This window comes from Maylandia zebra, linkage group LG14, assembly GCF_041146795.1.
Source record: "Maylandia zebra isolate NMK-2024a linkage group LG14, Mzebra_GT3a, whole genome shotgun sequence".
Lineage (NCBI taxonomy): Eukaryota > Metazoa > Chordata > Actinopteri > Cichliformes > Cichlidae > Maylandia > Maylandia zebra.
Genome location: NC_135180.1, coordinates 14,803,884 through 14,830,909, shown reverse-complemented (window position 1 = coordinate 14,830,909; position 27,026 = coordinate 14,803,884). Strand labels below are relative to the sequence as shown.

General features: G+C 42.5%; 1 protein-coding gene across 4 annotated transcripts in view; it reads right to left on the bottom strand.

The window, feature by feature from the left end:
- Positions 1–27,026, bottom strand: part of veph1 (ventricular zone expressed PH domain-containing 1) — a 91,082-nt gene that overhangs the window by 30,137 nt on the left and 33,919 nt on the right. For 3 of the 4 annotated variants that reach the window (XM_076892275.1, XM_076892274.1, XM_004561364.3), the window contains 7 exons: positions 22,036–22,199; positions 20,390–20,599; positions 11,494–11,714; positions 9,647–9,853; positions 6,189–6,562; positions 1,467–1,606; positions 1,074–1,208 (listed from right to left, as the gene is read on the bottom strand). In XM_076892275.1, the coding sequence (XP_076748390.1) occupies positions 1,074–1,208; positions 1,467–1,606; positions 6,189–6,562; positions 9,647–9,853; positions 11,494–11,714; positions 20,390–20,599; positions 22,036–22,199 (1,451 nt within the window). Of the gene's footprint in view, positions 1–1,073; positions 1,209–1,466; positions 1,607–6,188; positions 6,563–9,646; positions 9,854–11,493; positions 11,715–20,389; positions 20,600–22,035; positions 22,200–25,588; positions 25,666–27,026 lie in introns of those variants that run through there. The other variant, XM_076892276.1, reaches the window with a different exon arrangement.

Genomic DNA, 27,026 nt, shown 5'->3' with positions numbered 1-27,026 from the left:
ATGAATTCTGCTCTCTACCAGAAAATCCAGAAGGAGAATGACCGACCGTCAGTTCATGACCTGAAGCTCAATCACACAGGGGTTATGCACCAAGACAATAATCCAAAACACACCAGCAAGTCCACCTCTGAATGGTTAAAACAAACAAAATGAAGGTTTTGGAGTGGCCTACTCAAAGTCCGGACTTAAATCAGATTGAGATGCTTTGGCACGACCTTAAACAGGCTGTTTATGTTGGAAAACCCTCCAGTGTGGCTGAATTAAAACAATTCTGCAAAGAAGAATTCCTCCACAGTGATGCAAAAGATGCATTGCCAGTTATCACAAACACTTGAGTGCAGCTTTTGCTGCTGCGAGTGGCACACCAAGTTATTAACGTTTAGAGGGCAGACAGGTTTGATTAAATAAATAAAATCATCATTTAAAACCTGCACTTTCTTTTTACTCAGCTTATCTTTGTCTAATGTTAAAATTTGACATGTAAGTGTGCAAAATGTGCAAACAAACTAAGAACACAGGAAGAAGCCAAACACTTTTTCTCAGCACTGTAAGTGTACTTGTGTTTTTTTCTGTAAGGGCTCCATATGGGAACCACAGCTGGTTGCAACCACAACACACGTTTAGAGAAAGACAAATAACAGCTGTATTTTCTTTGTGAGCCTAATTATTTCCTAATGAGCACTTAGCTTGTCACACATAAGAAGCGACAGCACGAAGAACACCACCCATTTCCACGTTCTCACCAAACCAGACGCACATATTCACCCCCCACACCATTCCCACCCAACCCCCCTCTCGTTCAATTGCTTTTTCTCAGTGTTTCAAATCTGCAAACACACAAACAGACATGATAAAGATGAGAAGACAGGGCGAACGGAGGTCCTGTATACAAACACGTCCATTCAGTGCCTTCCATATCTAAACAAAGTGGGTGCTGACGCTTCCCTATCTTTATTTCTTTCTTTTACGCAAGCGATGACTTCATCTTCTCTGGTGGAAACAGATAGCTTTTATGAGGAAGCTGCATGATTGCGCACACACACACACACACCCACACTGCGGTGGTCCAGTACCTTCTTGTGTGGGGTAGTCTGCTGTGTCATGGCCATAGAAAAGCTGTGAGCTCCTTTAAGCTGCGTCTTTTCCCAAAGAGAACCCAGTTTTTGGACACACTCGTCCCTGGTGCTGAGAGGTACGCTGGACTTACTCTAAGAGACAAAATACAAGAGCAGGAGAACAAAAACAAATTTAAAAACTGAGATATGGTTCAGATAAAGACACAAAAGACTGCGCAAGAGCGTGAAACTATCCTAGTCAGTGAAGGTTCTCAATTATTCTCCAATACGAAATGTTTAAGAAACAACATATTTCAGACCTTCAGGCAACCAAAGACCAATGACATCAGATGCACGTCTTACACTTACTAACACATTTGTGTGCTTTTACAGCGGGACATTTGGGTGCACCTGTAAATGTAACAACATGATGTGAATCCATAGATGCGGCTGTCGGCTGGTCAGGTTGAAGCAGGATTTGGCGTACAGACAGTAGTGACCCTTCAAAGGACAGGAGAACGAAAGCTTGGCCGCACAACCTCGACTGGAATCTGCATCACGAAAAGAGCAAAAATGATAAAATATTAATATTTACCAAATCATTCAAAATGATTCTCCGCATTTGCACGTGGTCTTGTGTATTTTCTTCGCTGCCTTTGGCAAACTTCGCTCAACAAACTGACGATACCAGTAATAATGGAAAATTGACAGTCTTGGTATTGGGATCAGTCTGCCAGGGCCTCCACTCCTGGCTGCCTCCCAGCACACAATGCAGGCGACCCCTACGGCACCTACGGCAGGTGCTGCGGCTGCAGTGATGCAGACGCTGTACCGGTCCCTCGTGGTGAAGAGCTAACTCTGAAGGGTGGCTGGCCTCTACCTTAGAGATAGGGTGAGAAGTTTAGCCATCCGGGAGGGGCTCAGAGGACAGCCGCTGCTCCTCCACATTGAAAGGAGCCAGTTGAAGTGGTTCGGGCATCTGAAAAGGATGCCTGCTGGGTGGGGTGTTCCGGGCATGTCCCACCGAGAGGAGGCCCCCGAGCAAACCCAGGACATGCTGGAGAGATTATATCACTTGTCCAGCTTCGGATTAGCGGAAGAAGATGGATGGATGGAAGATGGAAATGGAGTTTGTACAATTCTAATGAGTTTAAAAGTCATATTTGGTATGGACAGCTTTATTCTTCAACACAGCCTGAACTCTCTTACATTAGCTTTCTTATCATTTCTTTTTAGGAATCGTTTAAGATATTCAAAGCTCTTCCTTGGATGCTGGCTTTTCTGTTCTCTGTCAACATGGTCCCACACTGCTTCAATAGTGTTGGGGTCCAGACTCTGGGGAGGCCAATCCATGACATTGTGTGTTTGCTATCTAGGTATGCTTTCACTTCACTGCCAATAAGATACGTTCCAGATGGTATTGCATGGTGGCTCAAAATCTGATTTACATTCATAATTCCACCAGTTTTGACAAGATCCCCAACACCACTGCATGACAGAGCCTCCATCACGTTTTACAGATGAATGTAGACACTCACTGTTGTATCTCTCTCCTGACCTTTTTCTCTGCACAGTGACAAACCAGAAATTTCACATCTGGATTCATCACTCTATCAGACCTGTTGTCACTGATTTTCAGTCCAGCTCTTGTGTGAGTTGGCATACCTCAGCCTTTTCTCCCCGTCTCCCTTCCTTAACACTGGCTTCTTGCTTCCACTGAGACACGTCTGACATTTCTGATGAGGCTCTAGCAAACTGTAGATAGATCAACTGAAAGGCCAGATTTCATTTCAGATACTGTTCATCCTCTTCTGCCACTTGTTCTTTGTACTCCACTTATTCAGTTTCCCCAAATTATTTTAAGGACACACTTCATACTGCGCTCAGATCTGCCAAGTTTTCGGCTCATAGCTCTTTTTGAATCATATTGTTGGTGCAAAGATGATATTTTGTGCTTTTTCATAACTTCAGTGACAAAGAGCCTAACGATTCAATTTAAAATTGGTTGTTTGTCTGATCAGGTACAAAATCTAGTGTGAAACACAAGCCAGAAACACTTGTTTTTCAGACAAAGCCTGAAGGACTGATTAAAAATTAGTAAAAAAAAAACAAAACTTTTGCACAGTGCCGTACACGAGCTCCAGTTTAGAAAGTCCTGCATTATACTAATGTACCCAGCTTTCAAACAAAAGAAAGAGAACGAGTAAGACTGACGATAACAACAGAATCCCACCCAAAAGGCATCATCTACAAACCAAGAGCAGCTCACGATGAAATCAGCAGAAAAACTCCGAGCAGCAAAGAGGCACCCTGTGAGTGCGGCATCAACAAAAAAGCATGTGGACGCAGCGTGTTTTTACTGTGTCCATGTGCATGTGCAGACGTGCAGAATATATGTTTGGACTGAGCGCTCAAGCGCACTCTTCTGTGTAATCCTCATCCTGTGAGATGAAGGGTCAGCAGCTCGTGGGAAGGTCAGCCAGGAGCATGATGACATCATCCAGCTGAGACCACCCGTGACCTCATAGGCTGCGAGCCTTTGGGTGGATTCTCATTGCCAGCAGGACCAAATACTAAGCCATCAAACTCAAAGTACACAACTGCTGGTTATATTTACATTCACCTTCAGATTTAATCAATTAACCAGAGGCCAAAGGAGGAGTTTGTTATTTTCTGTCTTGTTTCCTGTTTTCATGTGTGTGTAATGTGTGGGTGCCGTTTGACTCTTGGCTGCCTCTCAGATAAAATGACATTAAGGCCAAAGGCGGAGCAATAACATCCTCACGTGTCAATCAAAATATCACCACCTCCTGTGCTGTATCGGGTACGCATCTGGTTTTCTGTGTTTTTCATCATGAATATGGTGAAAAGAATAATGCCTCACTACAACCTTGTGTCTGTGGTTGGCTCAGAGAAAGGAGTACACACTGGAATATCATGTCTAACTGTTTACTTAAACTGCAGTAATATGCATATGATAACATGTATTGTTGAATGTGCTGTGTAGGCTCTGGGAGCTCTCGTTGTCCAGCTAAATGCGTTTCTTTCTAAATGTGCTCATTTTGTAAAACAAGTCCACATGATGCGTTTTTATTACTTACGTCACATTAGGATTTATCATCGTAGGAGGGGCTGGGTCGAGTTAAAAAACGTTTGGATATGCAAAAGGTGATGACAAGAGCCGCTAAAAGATGGCAGTGAAGGCTTAATCCAAGTGAACCGAATCGAATTGGAAAACTGAAAATAAGCAGAAATGATCTGAACTGAATGAAAATAAAGCACCAAATCCCTAAATATGAGAAGAAGGTGTGCGGAATTGTGAAAATGGATTGGAAAGTTTCAGAAAATGGATTAGATTAGTTTAAGCGGTTTCTTGTTTCTTGCTTATTTGAACTGGTTGAACTGGTGTTTTGATTCTACCTGAACTCCAAGCACAAAAGTAGGAAAGTGCTCATCATTCACGCTCACCAAAACTGCTCCCATGCATACGTGTGCTTCTTGCAAACATCCTACATATGCATACCATTCATCTGTTTCTACTTAGCTTTGCAGATTTTGCCTGTGTGATTCTTTCTGGTTGCCTGTTTTTCCCCACACTGCCTCTTCTGTCATTTCACACTCAGCCGCTCCGGCCTGTCCCGTTTCCCACCGCCAGTCACCTGACCCTCAGTGCCTCTCTGCTCACTTAAACATATTGCCCTAATCAACTCCCTCTGTATTTATAACCCTAGTTCACTGTGCCTTATCTGCCAGATTGCCATTGGCTACCTGTACACCCCAAACAGAATAAAAATGCCTCAAATAAACATCCCAATCAGAATAAGCAGGCCTGAAAGGGTTGGAATAAACCCTTTTGTAAACTGATTACAAGACAAATTGATTACTGATTGCTTTCTGGCTGTGTTTCTTCAGTGCATGCCCTCCGTCTTGATGCAGGTGCTTGGAGATGTGCATGTTTCTTCTTTTTCCAATTACGGCAGCTTCCTATATGAACTGTCACACTGTCACGCTGCTCCAATTTGGACATGGGCGCGCACACAAGTCTGTATTAGATCCAAAATCTTTAGCTGAACAACTGTTACTGCAACCTTAATGCAAGGAAATCTGAAAGTAGTGACACACACACACACACACACACACACACACACACACACACTGCTGGTTTGTTTTTATAATTGAATCATCAGCCTTTCTTCAAGGCCCGATTTAATGCTAACAACCATTTTCAGTTCCCATTAAAAATAATGATATTTTGATCCTATTACGTTGATGTGATTTTGAACCTGAACTGCAAAGATTGGATGTCATCCAAAAGTTTTCCTTGTTTCTGTTATTCCTTTGTGGGGTCCATATACCGCAAGCCCAGATCAGCAGCTCAGCTGAAACACTGGCTATTTTTTCACTGTGTAGTGTGTGTGTGTGTGTGTGCTGTTTCCCCTCTCACGCTTAATGTCAAATAACCCCTAACAAGTCCCATTTAGAAATGATTAATAGGAGATATTAGGCACGATTAGACATTAGGCACCTCACTAACTAGATTGATGTCATCTGGAGTTTTAGCCACTGCTAAATTATACGAGGCGGTTGAAAATTCCACAGGAAAATCACATCACCTCACGGGCTGCTGATTCTCAGCGACTGGAAAGCCTTTAGCACACAAATAATCAGTCTACAGTATTTGTTCAGACAGCATAGAAATTTTGGGAAGACCAAAGAAAACGGCATTCAGGGGCGTGGTAGGGGTGAGGGTGTGGGTAAATTACAGTCTAGATAGGATTAAAATCAGTAATCAGTGAGCGCATAACTAAAATCAAATTAGTGCTCCTGGAGAAACAAATCCCTCTCAATTTGGAGCTTTGGAGGCAAAAATCAACCCTCAGCTGAGCGTTGCATCTGTGTCAGTGTGTTAGAGACACACAGTGGGAATGAAAGACAGGAGAAGATGAGGTATATTCATACCACATCCCATTAATACCCATTAATCACCAAGTCTGATTGTAATCTCATTCAGGTTCAGCAGGTTAAATAAACCCTGCCTTTGACAGTCTCCATGGAACCTACGTTTATTGATCAACTTCTGCTTAAATACTTGTGGATTAATACTGAAGACCAGCTTCTACCAGCATGCATTACCTTCTATCACACACTGCTCTGGGATGGGGATCTGCTGCACCATTACTTTACAGAAATCTCCGATCATCTCCATATTGTCTCTTAAATGGATGTAAAGTCTGTCAGGCTCCGCCCACTCTCCTTTCTGTCCATCCTTCTCTCTGTTTTGATTTTTCTCCACCTCTTTAGCCGCTCTGTCTAGCGGAGTGACGCCGACCAGAGAGCCATCTGTCAATTTCCTCTCAGCAGGTGAGACTTCGTGGTTTTCTGAATGGTGATTAGGCAAAGTGTTGGAAAAGGCGCTATCTGTGCTGAGCTCCACCCCTTCACCGTCCTCCCCTTCGTCTGAGTTAATGGACCGAGAACGCACGGCATTGAGAGCCAGGCTCTTTGACCTAGGAGAGAGAGCATGAAGAAATTAACAGTTAAAGCAATAAAAATGTTTCTGGTACCTCTTCATCAATATTTGTTGACTGTTCTACTTTTTTCTACTTTGAGAAATGATGTAATATCCTTAAGCCACAAAGAAATTACAACTTCCAGAGTAGTAGGACATCTCACCAAGCGAGCATTTTGTACTACAAAGATGATAATGAAAAAAAAAAAATTATATATATATATATATATATATATATATATATATATATATATATATATATATATATATATATACATACATATATATACATATATATATATATATATATATATATATATATATATATACATATATATACATATATATATATACATATATATACATATATATATATATATATATATATATATATATATATATATAGAGGTCGGTAGTATATATTGGCCCTCCAACTACCGACCAATAACCTGCCTCAGTACTACATGGAAGCTCCTGTCAGGCATCATATCGGCTAAGATGAACAGGCACATGGGTCAATACATGAGCGGGACACAGAAAGGAATTGGCAAGAATACCAGAGGCGCAAAACACCAGCTACTGGTAGACAGAACAATCAGCCGAGACTGCAAGACCAGACTGACCAACCTGTGCACTGCCTGGATTGATTACAAGAAGGCCTATGACTCAATGTCCCACAGCTGGATACTGGAATGCCTAGAATTGTACAAGATCAATGGGACCCTAAGAGCCTTCATCAGGAACTCAATGGGGATGTGGCGTACAACATTAGAGGCCGACTCCAAGCCCATAGCACAAGTCACCATCAAGTGCGGGATCTACCAAGGAGATGCTCTGTCCCCACTGCTGTTCTGCATAGGCCTGAACCCCCTCAGTGAGCTCATTAACAAGACTGGCTACGGATACCGACTACGGAACGGAGCAGTTGTCAGCCACCTCCTGTACATGGATGACATCAAGCTGTATGCCAAGAGTGAACGAGACATCGATTCACTGATCCACACTACCAGGCTATACAGCAATGACATTGGAATGTCGTTCGGACTGGAGAAGTGTAGTCGGATGGTATCAAAGAGAGGGAAGGTAGTCAGAACTGAGGGGATTGAACTAACAGAAGGCAACATTGCAAACATAGAGGACAGTTACAAGTACCTGGGGATCCCGCAGGTGAATGGGAACCATGAAGAGGCCGCTAGAAAGGCTGCAACCACCAAGTACCTGCAGAGGGTCAGGCAAGTCCTGAGGAGTCAGCTGAATGGTAAGAACAAGATCCGGGCCATCAACACGTACGCCCTGCCCGTGATCAGGTACCCTGCTGGGGTAATAGGCTGGCCAAAGGAGGAGATAGAAGCCACTGACATAAAGACAAGAAAGCTCCTGACCATGCATGGAGGGTTTCACCCCAAGTCCAGCACCCTGAGGCTGTACGCTAAGCGGAAGGAAGGGGGCCGGGGACTGGTGAGTGTCAGCACCACAGTCCAGGATGAGACAACGAACATCCAAGAATACATTGGGAAGATGGCCCCAACTGACCGAGTGCTCAGTGAATACCTCAGGCAGCAGAAACCCAAGAAAGAGGAGGGAAACGAGGAACCATCATGGAAGGACAGCCCCTGCACGGTATGTACCACCGGCAGATAGAGGAGGTGGCTGATATCCAGAAATCCTACCAGTGGCTGGACAAAGCTGGACTGAAAGACAGCACAGAGGCACTAATCATGGCAGCACAAGAACAAGCTCTGAGCACAAGATCCATAGAGGCTGGGGTCTATCACACCAGGCAAGACCCCAGGTGCAGGCTGTGTAAAGATGCCCCAGAGACAATCCAGCACATAACAGCAGGGTGCAAGATGCTAGCAGGCAAGGCATACATGGAACGCCATAACCAAGTGGCCGGCATAGTGTACAGGAACATCTGTGCCGAGTATAACCTGGAAGTCCCGAGGTCAAAATGGGAGATGCCCCCAAGGGTGGTGGAGAATGACCGAGCTAAGATCCTGTGGGACTTCCAGATACAGACGGACAAAATGGTGGTGGCTAACCAACCGGACATAGTGGTGGTAGACAAACAGAAGAAGACGGCCGTAGTGATCGATGTAGCGGTTCCGAATGACAGCAATATCAGGAAGAAGGAACACGAGAAGCTGGAGAAATACCAAGGGCTCAGAGAAGAGCTCGAGAGGATGTGGAGGGTGAAGGTAACGGTGGTCCCCGTGGTAATCGGAGCACTAGGTGCGGTGACTCCCAAGCTAGGCGAGTGGCTCCAGCAGATCCCGGGAACAACATCGGAGATCTCTGTCCAGAAGAGCGCAGTCCTGGGAACAGCTAAGATACTGCGCAGGACCCTCAAGCTCCCAGGCCTCTGGTAGAGGACCCGAGCTTGAAGGATAAACCGCCCGCAGGGGCGTGCTGGGTGTTTTTATATATATATATATATATATATATATATATATACACACACACGCACACACACACATACAGGTATGACATGTGAGTAACTGTATAAACTGCAACCTGACAACCAGGTATACTCCAGGACATTCTAAGTACAGTTTTATCCCACTAACAAAACACAGCAACATAAACCCCCCAAGACATAAAATGTCTAAATTTTAGAGGACAATATACAGAAGAATTAAAGACATGTGCTTGTTTTTGCGAAAACATGGCTAATGTTTAATTTCTTTCTATGCCAGCACTCAGTGTCTGCTGGCTCAGCTGATACCATCCCATTGGTATATCTCATAAAGGAAGCCCTATTGTAATTGCTTTAGCCTGCTACAGATGCAGTTGCTGCTGCAAGCCACTTTGCAACACACCTCCAACACAGTCTTTAACTTTTGAGGCAGTGATGTACCTGGTCACTGTTTTATATGTAAATTTGTGTCATTTCGATTTCATAAAATAAACAAAATTTTCCAAGTGTGGCAGTGTTTACATTCTTCAACAAACACACATATAGAAACGTCTTCTTGGCTCAAGGCATCTCTTCAAATCCACCAGATTCTTCATAAAAATATGTTTTTTCTATCCAGTCAGATTTCAGAGGACACTGAGCAGAAGCATGTTCTTACTAACTGACCTGTTGAATCTCATCTCACGCCTCTCCTCCCTGACTGTTTGGCTTAGGCTGTAGCGTCGCTGCGGGGCAGGAGAGTCCTCCCCTGCTGCCTCCTCCTCCTCATCTTCCACCGTGTCTCCCAGTTTCTCCTCAAAGGCCTGGATCTTCACCTGCAGCTGCTGCTCTGGTGCTCCTCCTCCTCCATCTGATTGGAACGCCTCATCCACCCTGAATGCACACAGAGCCAGAGTTCACATTATAGTTGCTATACGTGTGACCTGAAGCTGACGGTGTCACAAGTTTCTCCCCCTCTGGCAAACGTTGGCTTAATTTGCTTCTTTCTTACATTAATTGGTTCAAATTGTGTTGAACCCTCTTTCGCTCTTTTCTGTTTTTCATTCCTTACTTGTGTTTTTATACAAATATCCTTCAAAACTTCTACTTGTTTGAAAGAGGGCTTCCTTTCCACTCCCCCCTGCTCTTTCACTAATAAACTGCCTTTGCCTCCCTCCAATCCTTTTCCCCTTCTATCTCTCTTCCAAAAGACCCCAAGCAAAGTCTTTCGAAGCCTCAAACTCTGCACACAATGTTCTTATTTAGAAGAGAGCTGTGTGTGTGTCATTTCCACAGGGCAGCCAGATGACTCTTGGCCAGCGTATGCACGGTATGTTCACTTCTTGTGCACGCAGATTGTTTTGAAGGCAAAACCAAAAAGAAAAATATTTTAATGACCTTAAATAACAGTGCGCTGTAACAGACCCAGATTTGATTTTAGCGTCACGATCAAAGTAACACAGCTCAATGTGTCGAGTCAGTATGTGTATTCTCTTTATGACTCAGTCTCTGACACAAAAAAAATCCCCCACTCGCCCTGTGGGGCAGCCTTCATCCTTCAAGCTCGGGTGCTCTATCAAAGGCCTGGGAGCTTGAGGGCTCTGTGCAGTATCTTAGCTGTTCCTAGAACTGTGCTCTTCTGGACAGAGATGTCAGATGTTGTTACTGGGATCTGCTGGAGCCACTCGCCCAGTTTGGGGGTCACTGTCCCGAGACCACTTCTGCCTTTACCCTCCACATCTTCTCGAGTTGTTCTCGCAGCTCTTGGTATTTCTTGAGCTTCTCGTGGTCCTTCTTCCTAATGTTGTTATCACTTGGTATAGCTACATCCGTCACTACGGTCGCCTTTCTCTACTTGACCATCACTAGTTTGTCCGCCTGTATCTGGAAGTCCCACAGGATCGTAGCTCAGTCATTCTCGACCACCCTGGGGGTCCTCTGCTATCAACAGAATAGCAGAATATGTATTTTCAGACCGTTCTCTGTAAACCCTGGATATGATTGTGTGGGAAAGTCCCATCAGATCAGCAGTTTCTGAAATTTTCCTAAGACCAAACCATCTGGCACCAAAAAAACCATGCCACATTCAAAGTCATATAAATTCTTCCTCATTCTGATGCTCGGTTTGAACTTCAGCAGGCCGTATTGACCATATCCACATGCCAAAATGCACTGAGCTGCTGCCACGTGGGTGGCTGATTAGATTTTTTTTTTATATTAACATGCAGTTGACCAGGTGAACCTAATAAACTGGCCAGTGAGTGCACAAATCCCTTTTTAAATAAAAGGAAGAAACAGAGCATTGTAGTTGCTTAGTCTGCACAAACTCGAATTTTATTAAAGTGACTCCTGAGCGAATGCAAAACATAACAAGAATATAATCAGCAACACTTGAATATCAATCTCTAGTTGTCTCTAGCTACTCTCCATAGTAGCTGCTGCAATCCATAGAGGCTGTAGAGACACTATTTAAGATTTTAGGTGACCACCGCTAAGAGATTTCATGCAGCCCATGTTAACAGGTGTTTCCTAACCTGCAGTGTGACGTTGATTTCTCCTCCAGTCGTCTTCCCAGAAGCCTGGCTATTGCAGTGAAAGAGTTGCTCATCCTGTAGATGTCTTTACCGCAGCCGCCCAGTAAAGATGGGTAACGGTCGGTCAGCGCTCTGACCTCCAGCAGAAGGGTGTGGTGAAAGCTGTGCTCCATGCTGCCCAGAAGGGACACCAGGTAGACCAGCGAGCTGTGAGCATGAGTCTGGAGAAAGGAGACCACACATAATATCAGCCCTGGCCGACACTGGTCTTGGTATAAAATTAAACAGAAAAATAACCGAGGACTTTGAGGAAGATTTTTTACTGCTTAATGGTTTATTTCTCATTTAAAATGGGGCCAGTGTTGTGTTTTGCAGCAGTTTGGGAATATTGTTGAGTTACATGTGTTTTGGTGAAGAAAGCGTGAATTTTAGCTATGGTAATTCAACACACATGAGTTTTCCTCTTCCCGTCTGTTTGGGAGGGTTTGGTGTAACTTCTTTTGTTACTAAATCATAGCAAACAATAATAAATACAAACACATGCAGGCTGGCTCCCAGCAAACTTTTTAAAATACAAACTTGTTCTTTTCCCAAATGTAATAGCTTTCCAACTGAACTGCCGTAATAACCACATTTCATCATTCCCAGCATGTTTCTGTACAAATGAAATCCAGCACATATACAGTCTTGTGACTGTTGAGAGAGTAATACTTAACCAGGAATATGACCTGTGCAATACCCCCTCAATAGACGCCCCATGCCTCTCTTGTATATATATTTCTGTATACAAAATTGTGTAACGTATACTTTAATGTAATCAGCTTTATTTAACAGGAGCAGCCGCATTTTAAACAGAGCGCAGAAATCGGCGTGACAGGAGATGATCAAAGGTGAGTGAGAGCTCTCTTGTGGTGTTTTAGGGCAGAACTAAAGCCAAAAAATCCCCATCTGTGGTCAAAAACCTTTTTTTAAACACTTGCGTCTTATAAAACTCACATTGCAGAACTAAAAACTCAAAACACTCTCCTTCCTTCTCGAATTCTCAGATAAGAAGTGATTGATTGATGGCGGGCAGAGCCAACCTCTGTTTCCAGCCCTCTAGAACACCTTGTAACGAGGAGAGAACAACGCAGTTACAGCATCGTTCAGGCATGCCTCAAAAGCACTCTCTGTAGGATACTTCGTTTCTATTATGTGGATCCCAAAACTACCACAAAAGGAAGAACTTGACTTTTAAAAAAAATTTAAACCTAACAACATGCCAAGCAGGTATTTAGGAGTTTCCACGGCTCTGCACAAAAAGGACTCCGGAGCGTGGCTGGAGCTCAGGCTTTGGCTACGTCTGAACTAAAGTTCAGGCTTTTCCAGAAGATTTTATTTTTTAAGGATTTACTAAAATTCTTCCAAATATTGCAGGATACGCAGAGGCTCGCATCATTTTCACTTTGGAACTGAGAGTAATAGCATAAAATTTAAAAATCTGCCGGACATATGAAGATCTCTTCAATCGTCAAATTACGTTTAATTGTTTGGAGACAGCACTTGGCCTTGATTTCGTATCCTGAACACATTACGGCTTTAAAAGCTAAACCCTTTTGTAAAGCTCTGCCAAAAAGGACAATAACAGGAAGGTCTTAAAAAAGAACTACTAGCTGTTTTTAATTATGAGCTTCCATGTTTTCCAGAAAATGATGGCAGGGGGGAGCAGATCTTCTTCCAAACTGCCAATCTGCAGAAGACTGACACAGATCTAGAGATTTATGGTTTTTCAGCCTTGCGTCTGAACAAATACATTTCCAAATGCCTCCCTGGGAAACAAACTGTGGCCCATTCTGTTTCAGTCACTGACAATAATTTGAGCCAAGCTCCTCTGGCAATAGCACCTGCGCTGGTGTGTACAAAACATTAAATACCGGGGGATTCAAACCAAAAGAGAAAAAGCAAAGAAAGAAAACATTGCATCGGAACAGTGACAAGCCAAATCCTCTCGCTGCTTACCACCCAGTTATTTTCTTTTCCCTTCTTCCCTTGCTTCTTTGCATTAGCTTCAATTGGAGCTGCATTCTGGCACAGTCACACTCAGTCTCTTCATTTATTAAATAAAAACAACAGCAAACAAATACGATTATATTTATCTTTCAGGTATATAGAATTTGTGTAACACTGCCTAAAATCAACTGACAATCTTAATCATAATCATCTCAAAGACTTTAAGTTAGTGTGGAGATCAATTTATTTAGAAGAAGTTTGTTAATTCACAGAGTCAGATGCAGCATGCAAAGGTGGAGCGGGGTAGGGTGTGGGTGGGTTGCAAAGTGGCTTGGAGAGGCAGCTACAACTGTTGCAGGCTAAAGAAACTGCAATGATGCACATTATCCGAGATTTGCCAGCAGGCTCCACAGTCACCATCCGATATGAGCAGGGACTGTGATCAGCTGCTGGGTGAGTTTGACTTTGTGGCCTCCCTGATGTAAAGCTAAGTTTACAAGTTTAAAGCTAAGCTTTCAAACAAATATATATATCTTTTATTGTTCTGTCGAATTTAATTTATATATATATATATATATATATATATAGCACCAATCTACACTGAACAAAAATATAAACGCAACACTTTTGTTTTTGCTCCCATTCCCCATGGGATGGACGTAGAGACCTAAAATTCATTCCAGATACACAATATAACCATCCATCCCAAACAGTGGTCACAAATCAGTCCAAATGTGTGGTAGTGGGCACATCTGCCATATTGAGATAATCCATCCCACCTCACAGGTGTGCCACATCAGGATGCTGATCTGACATCATGAGTAGTGCACAGGTGTACCTCAGACTGCCCACAACAAAAGGCCACCCTGGAATGTGCAGTTTTGTCTCACAGCAAAATGCCACAGATGCCACAAGCAATGAGGGAGCGTGCAATTGGCATGCTGACAGCAGGAATGTCAACCAGATCTGTCGCCCGTGCATTGAATGTTCATTTCTCAACCATAAGCCGTCTCCACAGGCGTTTCAGAGAATATGGCAGCACATCCAACCGGCCTCACAACCGCAGACCTCGTGTAACCACACCAGCCCAGGACCTCCACATCCAGCAGGTTCACCTCCAAGATCATCTGAGACCAGCCACCCAGACAGCTGCTGGAACAATTGGTTTGCACAACCAAACAATTTCTGCACAAACTGTCAGAAACCGTCTCAGGGACGCTCAACTGCATGCCCGTCGTCCTCATCGGGGTCTTGACCTGACTCCAGCTCGTCGCCGTAACAGACTTGTGTGGGCAAATGCTCACATTCGATGGCGTCTGGCACGTTGGAGAGGTGTGCGCTTCACGGATGAATCATGGTTCACATTGTTCAGGGCAGATGGCAGCTGAGAATGTCCCAGTTCTTGCATGGCCAGCATACTCACCGGACATGTCACCCATTGAGCATGTTCGGGATGTGCTTGACCGGCGTATACGACAGCGTGTACCAGTTCCCACGAATATCCAACAACCTCGCACAGCCATTGAAGTGGAGTGGACCAACATTCCACAGGCCACAATTGACAATCTGATAGACTCCATGCAACGATGTGTTGCACTGCATGAGGCAAATGGTGGTCACACCAGATACTGACCGGTTCTGGGTCCCCAGACCCCCAATAGCGCAAAAAACTGCACATTCCAGGGTGGCCTTTTGTTGTGGGCAGTCTGAGGTACACCTGTGCACTACTCATGATGTCAGATCAGCATCCTGATGTGGCACACCTGTGAGGTGGGATGGATTATCTCAATATAGCAGATGTACCCACTACCACACATTTGGACTGATTTGTGACCACTGTTTGGGAGGGATGGTTATATTGTGTATCTGGAATGAATTTTAGGTCTCTACGTCCATCCCATGGGGTATGGGAGCAAAAACAAAAGTGTTGCGTTTATATTTTTGTTCAGTGTATAACATCAGCTGTCTCAGAGAGAAATTCTCTAGCCATCAGATGAAGCCCTACAAGCAAGCACTTGGTGATAGTGGGAAGAAAGAACTCCATGTTAACACTAAGATATCTCTAGTAGAACCAGGTACAGGGAGAAGTGAGAACTGCACACGCTGGTTTCTCAGCATTGCTTTGAGATGTTGCTAATACTACGCACATTATAGTTCATTTACCCTAGTTTGAATCAGTTGATGAGTTTGTAAATTTGTAGCTTTGGTTTGGGTTTTTTCCCCACAGAAAATCTCAAAGTGAACCAAAATACGTCACTACAATAGCTTATAGCTTATAGGCCAGATGTAAATACAGGAAGAAGGTTGTTCTGTTCTGCATAACATAGAGAATTTACATTACTGTTACGGCTAGTTGCTAACCTGTACTGACCGTTTGGTATGCACACCTATGATACGCTGCTGCACCCCAGAAAACAAAGCATACTTGGCTAAGGGAAGGTGTTTAGCTCAAATTTGCAGCATATACAGTAGCTGGTTGTTGGTTCAGATCACGTTCACACCATAAACAAAGCCACCTCCTCCAAAAGGTCTCGTGAATCGAAGGGTAAAAAAGTACCAGAGTTCAGTTTAAACGGACTAAACACCAAAGGTGTGAAAATAGCCTTTGTTCATCACCAAGCCCCATCTTGTGATCCTATATAGCAGTCGCAACTATACTGTCTAAATTTCTTTCCAAATAATAACAAACTGGGTATTTTAAATGCATAGGATTAGCACTAAATGCAGAACGACTTCAGAGTTGAATGAAGTCCTCATCAATCAAATGCACACAAGCAGATTCTGGAGAAACTGCAGTGGGATTGTTGCTAATGCCAGATTTGGCCTGATGCTTTCTGCTACCATGTTTTATGCAAACAGATTAGTGTTCCTACAACAACAAAGATTTTCTTGCAGGAAACCCCCTCCAAAACTTTAAACACAAGTGGATTGTGGCCCATGAGGGTTCAAATTAATTGTTGTTGCTCCTCAATTGGTCACACCTGCATCCAGCTAAGCAGCAGTTAAAGTTAGCATGATGATGACGTTCCTTGTAACTGAAGGAAAATGACTCTTATCAGAGTGGTTTAAAAACTGTGAGTGCCGCATGAAGCTGACGCACAGCTTTTTGTGTTCCTAGTGTTAAAAAACGCACTTGTGGGAGCGAGATAGAAGAATAGGTAGTTGCTGTTTTACTCCAGTAATCTTTGATGAAATTATAATGGACACACATTTGAGAAAACTAATGGCAGTAGTCACAAAGCGGTCATCTGGCTGTTTCAACACTGAGTGGGACTAGGTTTGATTAGTCTTATTTCTGTATAGCAACGTAGAGCAAGACTGTTTGCAATTCCATCAGTTTCTTTTTTCATATTTTCCTGCAGGGCTGCTTGAATAAAAAGCAGTCCACAGCAGTCCACAGTGTGCAAGGGTTTCTTTTACCAGTGACATATTCTGATCCAACACGCAATAAGTCCAGAAACACAGTATAGACTAACTCCCTTCAGGTGGCTGAGGGAAGCCAGCGAAAGACTTGTGCAATCAAGAACAAATGCATCCCAGTGTGAAAGGTTGTGTGTATGTGTGTGTGCGTGCTTGCAGGGCACAAACACGAACCCACAGGAGGGTCTCTCCACTGCCATCATCAGGAGGCCTCAGCAGGGGCATTTCCCAGAAAACACTGGTTATTTTCCAAATGGTTCCAATGTGAAGAAAGGCAGGACACCGAGGTCCAACAATCTGTGTATCTGAACGTGTATGAGTATTTGTGAGTGTGTTAAAATTGTGCTGGCAGGTTTTTTGACAAGAAGATTGAGGAGGAAGGGAACTTTCAGAGGGAAACTTTGCCCTGGAGTAATAGAAAGCCTATTATGGGTTCCAGCTTTGAGATTTCAGTGTACATCCGTTTCTGTTTCTGCATGTGTGTTTGTATATGAGTATAGGTGGAGGGGGAACACTTCATGTAGAGACAGTCATAATGTTTTGTTTTGTTTTTTTGCTAATTTCCCCTAAATTGTTGTTAAACTGCCCAAAATGCACCCAGAGGAAAAGAGAAAAAGAAAGTGGGAGCTCTCACCTGTCTTGCTGTCAGTCTAAACCCCCCAAACACACACACAGGCATCACAGACTGACTATAAAGTGGGTCTTTATCACATGTATGATTACACAGTGCTGCATAAATACTTAACAGGGTTAGAACAAGACTAGCAATAGAGCTGTAAACCTACAAGGTCTACACTGAACACTTTTAGATGACGATGACATGATAATAATAACAATAATAGTATTTTCTGTCGTCATTTTAAAACCTGAAAGAACACAACATAAGATAACACAACTTATAAAGCCGTATTAGGGGCTCTGTGAGAGCGTGCTGTGTAAGCATGCTGATCATTAGCAGGAATCTTTTTTTTTTCTTCTTCTGTATTAATTCATTTTATGAACTTTTGTTTATTAGTATTGAACTTGTGTACAGCAGCAGGTTTAAGAACTGAACTCATTTGTTTAAACCCATTAAATAGTCATTGGACAAATAAAACACTGAAATTGGGGCTTAATATTGCTTTATCAAAGACAGACTTCATCGTCAAGACAATCTTTTATTGTTGTCCATCAGTTTATATATCATTGCATTTTGCTCTTTTAAAAGGCATATTTGTGTGACCCATAGGTTAAAAGATGCACATGGAACAAATTGTGTCTCTTTCAAAACAAATTTTGATATTCTTAATCTCTACAAAAAGTGAACTCATTGGATGTAACAGGAGCTGTCATGCTGTATTAGCAGTATTCAAAGCCATGAATGCTTTTAAATCTGTGCAAAAGTCAATACAGACACAAATAACGTGTGTCTGTTTTTGGTTTTAAAGAGAGGGGTGTCACACTCTTGGTGTCAGGTGATTCATTGAGTCAGCCAGTCCATGAATTGCCAACTCATGGTGGCAGTGGGGTTTGGATTTTTGAGTGCTCCTGAGATCTGTGTTGTCAGGGGCAATTTTCCCCTGGTAGGGTCTTTCAAGGCAAACTGGCTTTGGTTGAGGGGCCAGAGAAAGTGAAGCGTTGTTTACCCCAGGACAGGGTCGCTCGGGCTTCACCTTGGAGGTGGGCCTGTGGGAGGGGCTCACTGCAAAGCGCTTTGTGACCAGGTTATGGGTTAAATGAGCCACATGGGCCCAGCCCTCCAGTGAGGCTACCGGGAGCAGGAGCGGCTAGTTCACAGGGAGGTACTATGTGGATTTGGTGGCAGTCAGAGGCAGAGAACTGGCTCTATAGACATGAAATATCATCTCTGTGGTGGGGAAGGAGAACAAGCTTGTTAGTCAGCCTCACCTGGGTTCACTCGTGATGCGAGGCATCCAGTTAGGGTGGGTATACTTGTATTCCCAACCTGGTGTGGTGCATGTTTGTCCCAGAGGATGCAAGGCTTATGGTGAACTAGCAAGTCAGGAGGGGGGGTGTAGCTTATTAAGGATATAGTGAGACAATAGAAGAAATACTCAGAGGATCTGCCGATACCCTCTGACACGCCTCATCAGACGAAAGGGGGTCTTGGGAAAAGGAGATGACTTGCTCATTGCTGTTGCTGAGGTTGCCAAGGTGCCTAACAAACTCCCTTGCGGTCGGCCCCTTGGGTTGATGAGTTGAGCCCTGAGTTAAGGCTCTGAATTTTACTGGTCCCTCATGGTTTATATGCCTCTGTGAAACTACATGGGAGTCAGGGACAGCTACCTTTGAACTGAAAAACTCAGGTGGTCGTCTTCCTTTTAACCAAATTGACAGCTTGATTCACATTGATACAATAACTCAGACTTGTTCATGGTGGGGGTTAGACTTTGCAAGGTCTGTCTTTTGTCACCAAATCTGCTGATAATTTTTGTGAACAGCAGGATATGGTGAGGTAGGCAATTTTAAAAACAAAATTTCACACATACTGAGCTAAGATTTCAAAATACATTTTCCAGTATAGCCGATTTTCCCTTTTCAGCACACAAAGGACCAACTGTTTTCTGAGGTTAATGTTCCCTAAAATTGTGTTATGTTTGCAACAATAGGGTAAGGCTTAGAACATTGCTCCTTCATTGTTACTTCAAATTAAATCTTCACCTGCCAGAATACCAGACTCTGACCTTTCTAAGCCCTAAGGGCTTTCGGCACGTGTTGGGAAAGACAGTTCCACCGAACACTGATGTATGCAGGTGTCAGACAGCCGTCCAAACCTCCGGATCTGCCCGGCCTATCCGGTCTGTGTGTGTTTTATACTTGGCAGAGCATGAGAGAACAAGTCATATGAGTGCCCGTTATTTCCTACTCATTAAAATAATCACTCCTGCCTGTTTACAGTAAGTGTGTGTTTCAATGACCTCTACTTGTTTCTATTATTTCCTTCAGACTTGCTCCTCTTTATATCCTCAGTTGGGTTAATTGAGGTAATATGCTTGAACGAACAGTAAATATGAATTTATGTCATGCAGTTAAAGTGTTTAAAATGTATCCACTTATTCCATTCACACAATGATGCAAAGTGATGGTCTAATCATATCCGGTGTGTAAAAGCCTTTACAGTTAAGCCTCTTCAACTTGAGTTTCATTTTGTAGAAGATAGTCAAAAAATGGTAACTCTGGTGTGGAGGGCAGGTTTAGTGTGTTATGCTAGAGTGGCCAAAAAGCTGCCACATTTTCAGTGTGCTGCTGCTTATGAAAAAAAGAGAGCATACTCCTGAGCTTCCAGAGAGCTGCAGATCATGCACAAATCATCTACTTTGACCTCCAGTGGTCAAAAGATCATCTCCGGGAAGCAATCTAAAAATAGCTGCAACTGGAGCGGCCCAGAGGTGTACCAGAAGTTGAACTTGAAGGTGAGATCACCAAAATTTGAAATGAGGTAAGGCTCTTTTTTGAGTGTGTGTGTTTTTTTTGGTTTTTTTTTTACCTCACTGATAATGCCCACAGCACCGTGGATTTTGGTCACATGAGCCAGGAAAGCAGGGCACTGCTGTCCCAAGATCCTGAGCGGTGAAAGAAAGCTGACCAGCGAGGAAGGACTTGCTTGAGACACATCGACAAGTGCTCCTAAAAGAGCCTCGGTGAGAGACTGGTTCCCTAGGTAACCGACCAACGTTGGAACCTGAGGGCTCAACATCTGCATGGATGAGGAAAAAAAAGAAAGAAGCAGAGAATTAGAGAGGGGGAAATAAAATAAAATAAAAACAGAGCATTATTCATGACAAATAACAACTACCAAAAGGAGCTCTGATCTTTCCAGTGAAGGCCGTAGGTGAGAGGAGTGACCTCGGAGTGAGATGAAGATACTCGTGACTAATAATAAACAAAAGCTTGGCTGTAGGGATGTCTGGAAAAACTGAGTGAATAAAAAGCTCCTGCTCATAATCTGTAAGGGTCATAGTAGACTGCACTAGACTGGAATGGTCTAACAATATCCACCATTGCCAGCTCTTTTAGTTGATGTGAAAGATTATCAAGCCATATATGTCCTGTTAACAATTCTGTCTGACAAATGAAAAATAGGTTATGCAGTTCAAAAGTTCCACATGAGTGCCATTTTAATGCCGCATCACTTACGAAAAGTGAATCTCAAGATGCCAAACATTTGGTAACTGCTGTGACGAACACAGCTACAATATTTTCCTGTGTGCCTGTGTGGGGGGTTCACATTAGAATAACTCCAGATGGCTGCTTTTGTTTCTCAACTGAGGCTGCGTTTTACCACCATGTGCTCTGCTTGGTATGTGGTACTTCCCCGCCCACCCCCTCCTTCACGTTGAACATCAGCAGCTCTGGTCCAAAATATCCAGGATTAAGGGAATTCCTGCACACCACATGCAAAGTCCCAATTCTCCCAGTGCTTTCTCTTTTTTTTTCTCCAATGCATTTTCCACATGCATTCATTTGCATACATTTCAGTCACAGATAGAAACGACATAATCACAGACATGCTGGATTTCGCAACTTCTTCACGAGTGTTTTTGTTTCTAGATACTGGATTACTTTCACATGGGCCATCAGTTCTGACTGTAATGCATTTACCTCGTTTTAGTTTTTATTAATACTAGATATAACATGTATATACTATGTTTAGGTGTCACTTGACTATGGATTCCTGAAACAGTCAGATCAAGGGCACTGAAGGAAGAGACCGGCAAAGCTTCAAGAAACCCAAAACACATTATAAAAATGACACAGGCACTTAAATAAGCCTCACCAAGCACACAACTGAGGTTTCTACACGGTCTGAACTATGTGGTGGGAGGCATTTAAATGATGTAGAGCGCTGAACAAATTTATAATGCCACCTGTCGTAAAAACAAGAAAATAGAAACATTTTAGAAGTCTGTCATAACATTTTATATGTATTATTATTGTAATTTTCACCGTTTTGGCTGCAAAGCGGTGACACAATGACTGAAATTTTAATATAAATTGGCGGTGAAGTAATAGTGGTATGCGCAGCCATAACTTAACAGAAAAAATAATCCAAATAATCCAAATGAAAGTGGATAGTTTGAATAGTTGGTTTCAAACACAGTAAATTGTTAATTCGTCAGCACAAAAACTCACAAGTGGATGTTGCTCGGCAACCATTTGAATAAGCCTGATCAGGTGTTGTTGCTCGGTGGATTCCAGCTGTGGCATCATGGCGGTGAGGTTGCCTAGGTGGTGGTGAATGGTGTCTGGTTGTTTGGGGTAGACTGAGGGCAGAACTCTCAACAGCATGTGGTTACCTGGCGGGGAAAGAGAAACACAGATGTTTTATTGAGCCCCAGAGACAACTTCAAAGCCTTTTACAAACAGATTCCACACAAAGTGGTCATTGTGTGAAAAAAAAGGTCACTTTAAAAAAACTGCACTGAGCACCTGACCTTCTTTTTAACATTTCCATGCATTTAAAGCGTGCTGAATTTGTGTTTTATCTTCACTAATCCCACAAACCTGAAAAGGATAGGTGGAAGAAAATGGATGGAAGGATCTTCTGTGGTTGGGTACCAGTACCCAAAATGTTCAGACCAGCTAAACACCATCAAATTACACACATATATCTTGACAACGAACGAGCAGCTAAGCATTAAGGGGTCAGCTGCTCATTTGCTTTTCCTAGTAATCAAAATGTTAAGAAAACTTTTCAGGAAGAGAAAGAAGGTGAGAGAGAAGCAAAAGGCATTCTTTTGTTTACTTAGGAAAATAACACTGTGACAACGTTTCTTTTGTCCCTTTCTCGCTCCTTGCTGTTTGCAGCAGGATGACCCAAACAGGGTCATTACAGAGTTAGAGGAGGCTGTTAGCTCGGGCTGGTCAGTGTCGCATTGGCACATTTATTACAGGAGGTGAAAAAGGTCACGTTTGCATTTTGTCATCCTCTCTGCAGAGATTTAGGTCTGACATATTGCATCCGAGCCTGTTTTATGTGCTTATTTCTGTGTTTGGAGAAGCAAAGATGTTGAGATTGATCAAAAAAAGAAGAAAAAGCATATTGTTTAAAACCTTTCTTTTTTAAGTTGCCTTTGGCATAGCTCTAATGCTATTCTCAGAAGACACACATCAGATTACCAGTCATGAGACAACATCTCTGTTCGGGAATGAAATTTTCATTCGTTGTCAGTACTCATGCAGTGATGCTGAGACAGCCAGTACTGACGCATGACTGGCAAAAAGGCATTTGCTGATCAGCAAAGAGCCCAAGAAAACCCACAGTATTACCCAACAGCCTTTGACTAACATATAAAACATCTTAAAATGATTCACATCAGTGAACAAAGACTCTTGTTTACAAATGGTAAACATTATGGGACCTCTCAGGGTTCTGTACTACGGTTCTTGAGTATTACATAAAGCCAAAAGCCCTGTCACGTTATGTTTAACTGTTGCAATTGATATAAATTGTATAAACTGCTTTAAAGGACTAGTATTTATAGTATTTGCAGAGCAGGTGAAATGGTCAGATTGGAGGAATAACTACTGGAGGAGGGCTTTAAGAAGTACTTTAACACTCCTGAGCTTAGCTAGCCTTAGCACACACACCAAACAAACAGTGGCACTGCACAAACACGACAAAATTAATCTAACTTAAGTTCATTAAAGCTCAGGTAAGCAAATCAAGACTCCTGCACCTCCTCTGGGCCCCATCAGGAGGCTTTGGCCAATCACAGGCGGTGTCAGATCAAATCAGGTGAGATTTGCTGTTGGAGGTAAGATGTAAAGGAGCAGTGGCATAAGATGATTCCTCTTACCTGGCAGAGGTGTTTTTGAATGATGGGAGGGGCTTAGAACAGACGAGGCAGAGCCACAGGAAAATTGCACATTACACTAAAACCAGTATTAACCTATAAATCACTGTAACCACAGGCTGTCCACTCAAAAATGTTCAGCAGGTTTGATGTTGGAACAGACCAACAGAGAGGTCTGACTGTTCTGTGCAAATGGAAGATAATATTTATAAGACGGTCATTGGCTCTATTTATGCTCACTTCTCTTGCTTTAAATGTTGCCTGCAATGTCCACTAATGTACACTAATGTAGACTATCAGGCACCACCCCTGTACTTTAAACACAAATCACCATAAAAAGAGACTGACACAGTTAGTGCACAGAAAGAGAGAGAGAGCTGGTAATAACCATAAAGCCGAGGTTGCAGCTTTTACGGGTCTTTTACAGGAATGTTAAAAGGCTGGAGGAGACAAGAGTCTGCCCAGAAACAGAGAATTTACACAGCTTACGTATTTGAGCCCCTTATACTGTCAGACACACTTGCATTTATAAAAAGTCATTTGAAAAATAAAATGAGTGTTACTGTAAATTGTTGGATTTTTATGAAATATTTGGACAAGTTCGGATCTGTTTGAACGACATCAGAAGAAAAATGAGCTTTGTCAGTAATTGTTTCCAATAAATAAGTATTTTTCTCCGGTGAATGCGAGTACACGCTTAGCATCAGAAGCTAGTGTTTCTAACTTTAGTAGAAAGAACTTTTGGTAGGCAATTTTGCACAATTACAATTACAATTTGTAGCATAGTCTCTGAAGCCCTGCTTCAGCATGTTGCAGGGGTTTCTTGTATATGTTGGCTGTTTGCTTCTATAGGGTGGCTGTAGCTCAGGAGGTAGAGCAGGTCATTCAATAACTGGAAGGTTGGTGGTTTAATCGCTGGCTGCTTCAGTCTCCATGCCAAAGAATCCTTGGGCAAGAAGCTGAACCCCAAGTCACACTCCACATCGGAGTATGAATGTTAGCTAGAAAGCACTTAGGTGTAGAAAAAGGTGATTGTGTGAATGAGACAAGTTATATAAAGTGTGTTATGTCCTCAAGTAGATTTGATTCGAAGCCACATGTTTTAGCTTTTTTGACTAAGACATTGATAACTCTTCATCTCTCTTAAAACAAAATCTTAATAGATTTTCTAGTATGCTTAGCAGGTCAACTTCCACTTTAACTTTGATTTGTGTGTGTGTGTGTGTGTGTGTGTGTGTGTGTGTGTGTGTGTGTGTGTGTGTGTGTGTGTGTGAGAGAGAGAGTGCTGGCATGTTTGCATACAATATCTGACCTTCATACTTTCATTCCAAACAACAGCTGACGTGACACTGTGACAAGCGCTCATGCACTGACCTTTGTTTTTTGTCTTTAGCAAACAAAGGTAACAGTTTTCTCTGACATTTTCACTGTGAAGTGTCATGTTTTCTAAATGTCACATCAGAATTACAAAACCCGTCCCTCAAAAAATTTTGTGTCCAAATCTACAGAGACATTCAACTTTGATTAAAAAGAAAGTAAACAACAATAATAAATCAGCCATTGTTTTTATGCATATTCTTTCTTGGGTTACTAAAATATAATACAGACAGTATTTAAGTACTACTAAAACAAGGGCACCCCAAATACCTGTCTTTTTTTTAAAGCTCCAGAGCTTCAGTTGCAGTCTGGATGTCTCTGGTTTCTCTGCAGTCAGAGAGGACACAACACTGAGCATTACAGCTACATGTGACAGACTTGAAAAACGTTGCCTGGTTTGATGAGTGTCAGTTTCTGCTTTGACACTAAGATTGTAAAGCTGGCGTAAACATCACGACAACCCTTTGCAGAGCTTAAACACCACCAAAGGGTCTTGTTGTATTGTTGCTTACCATGTCTATCCTTTTCTGACCACATCTTCTGATGGCTGATTCCAGTAGGATAACACACCATGTCACAAAGCTCAGAACATCTCAGACTGGTTTCTTGAACATGACAATGAGGTCACTGTACTCAAATGGTCTCCACAGTGATCAGGGCAACAGAAAATTCAATAGAGCACGTTTGGGATAGGGGAACGGGGATTCTCATCATGGATGTGCAGCCAATGAATCTGCAGCAACTGTGTGATGCTGTCATATCAATAAGGTCCAAAAAGGAATGTTTCCAGCACCTTGGTGAATCTGTGCCATCAAGAATTAAGACAGCCATTAGTACTGGGTACCTAAGACATTGGTTGGAAAGTCCAAATGGATGGACAGGGCTCCATCAAGCTCACGTTCATAAGAGCAGCTGCTTGTGACACCACAGTAAACTGCTAGGTGCATTTTTAGAGGAAAAAGCATTTAACAGGGGTATGAAAAAGTGCTAAATTTAGTTACAAAGTTTCTAAATTGGCATCAATAAGGTTAAATAATGTGTCATGCTCACTGCTTCAAGAGAGAGGGATGTCAGGTGCACAAGTTCATATACAGAAAAATATCTAAATTAAAACTGAAAATTAAGCGGTGGTCTGGAGAGGTGTAAAGAAACTTGGATATAGAGCAAAACAACAGCACAGAAACCCTTTAGAGGAAACGGTCTCAGTCTGGTCTTAAGCTAATTCAGGAGCAGTTCGTTTGTGGCTGTGACGCGACCTGACCTCAGTCTGACTCAAAGCCTGAGCTAAATGGCCCTTGCAGCAAACTGTTTTATTTTCGGGGACACGTCAGACCATGCAAACTGAAACAGCTTGGGTAGTTGTAGCCAGTGTTGGTCAAGTTACTTGAAAAAAGTAATCAGTAACTAATTACTGATTACTTCCCAAAAAAAGTAATCCCGTTACTTTACTGATTACTTATTTCCAAAAGTAATTAATTACTTAGTTACTTTTTAAAAACACGATTTACAACCTGAATAGGTGATAAAGCGATAGATCTTTCAGCCCAATTCTACTTTTTCTGCATAAATCATCATACAAAATGTAATCAAATGGAAAAGTCTGTTTTTTTTAACTTGTTTTATCAGTTTTAATCTTTTAACTTTATGCATCAAGCAAAAATTTTATTATATGCAACATTCTCTGACTTGAATAAATTAGTTAACATTTAAACCTATTTTCTGCACATTCCAGCACATAAAATAAAATATTTTTTGTGTTTACACTCAGTCTTTCAAATAGATGCAAGTAAAACACAGCAGAAAATAAATAAAGTCAAAGACTCAGCGGTCCTGTTGCTCTATTTTCACCTGTAAAGCAGGAGTTGGGTAGGCGGAGGTTTACCCTGGTGCAGGTGTGCCGTGGTCAGTTGAAGAATCCGCGAGTTTCTCTGTGAGTTTCCCATTACGTCG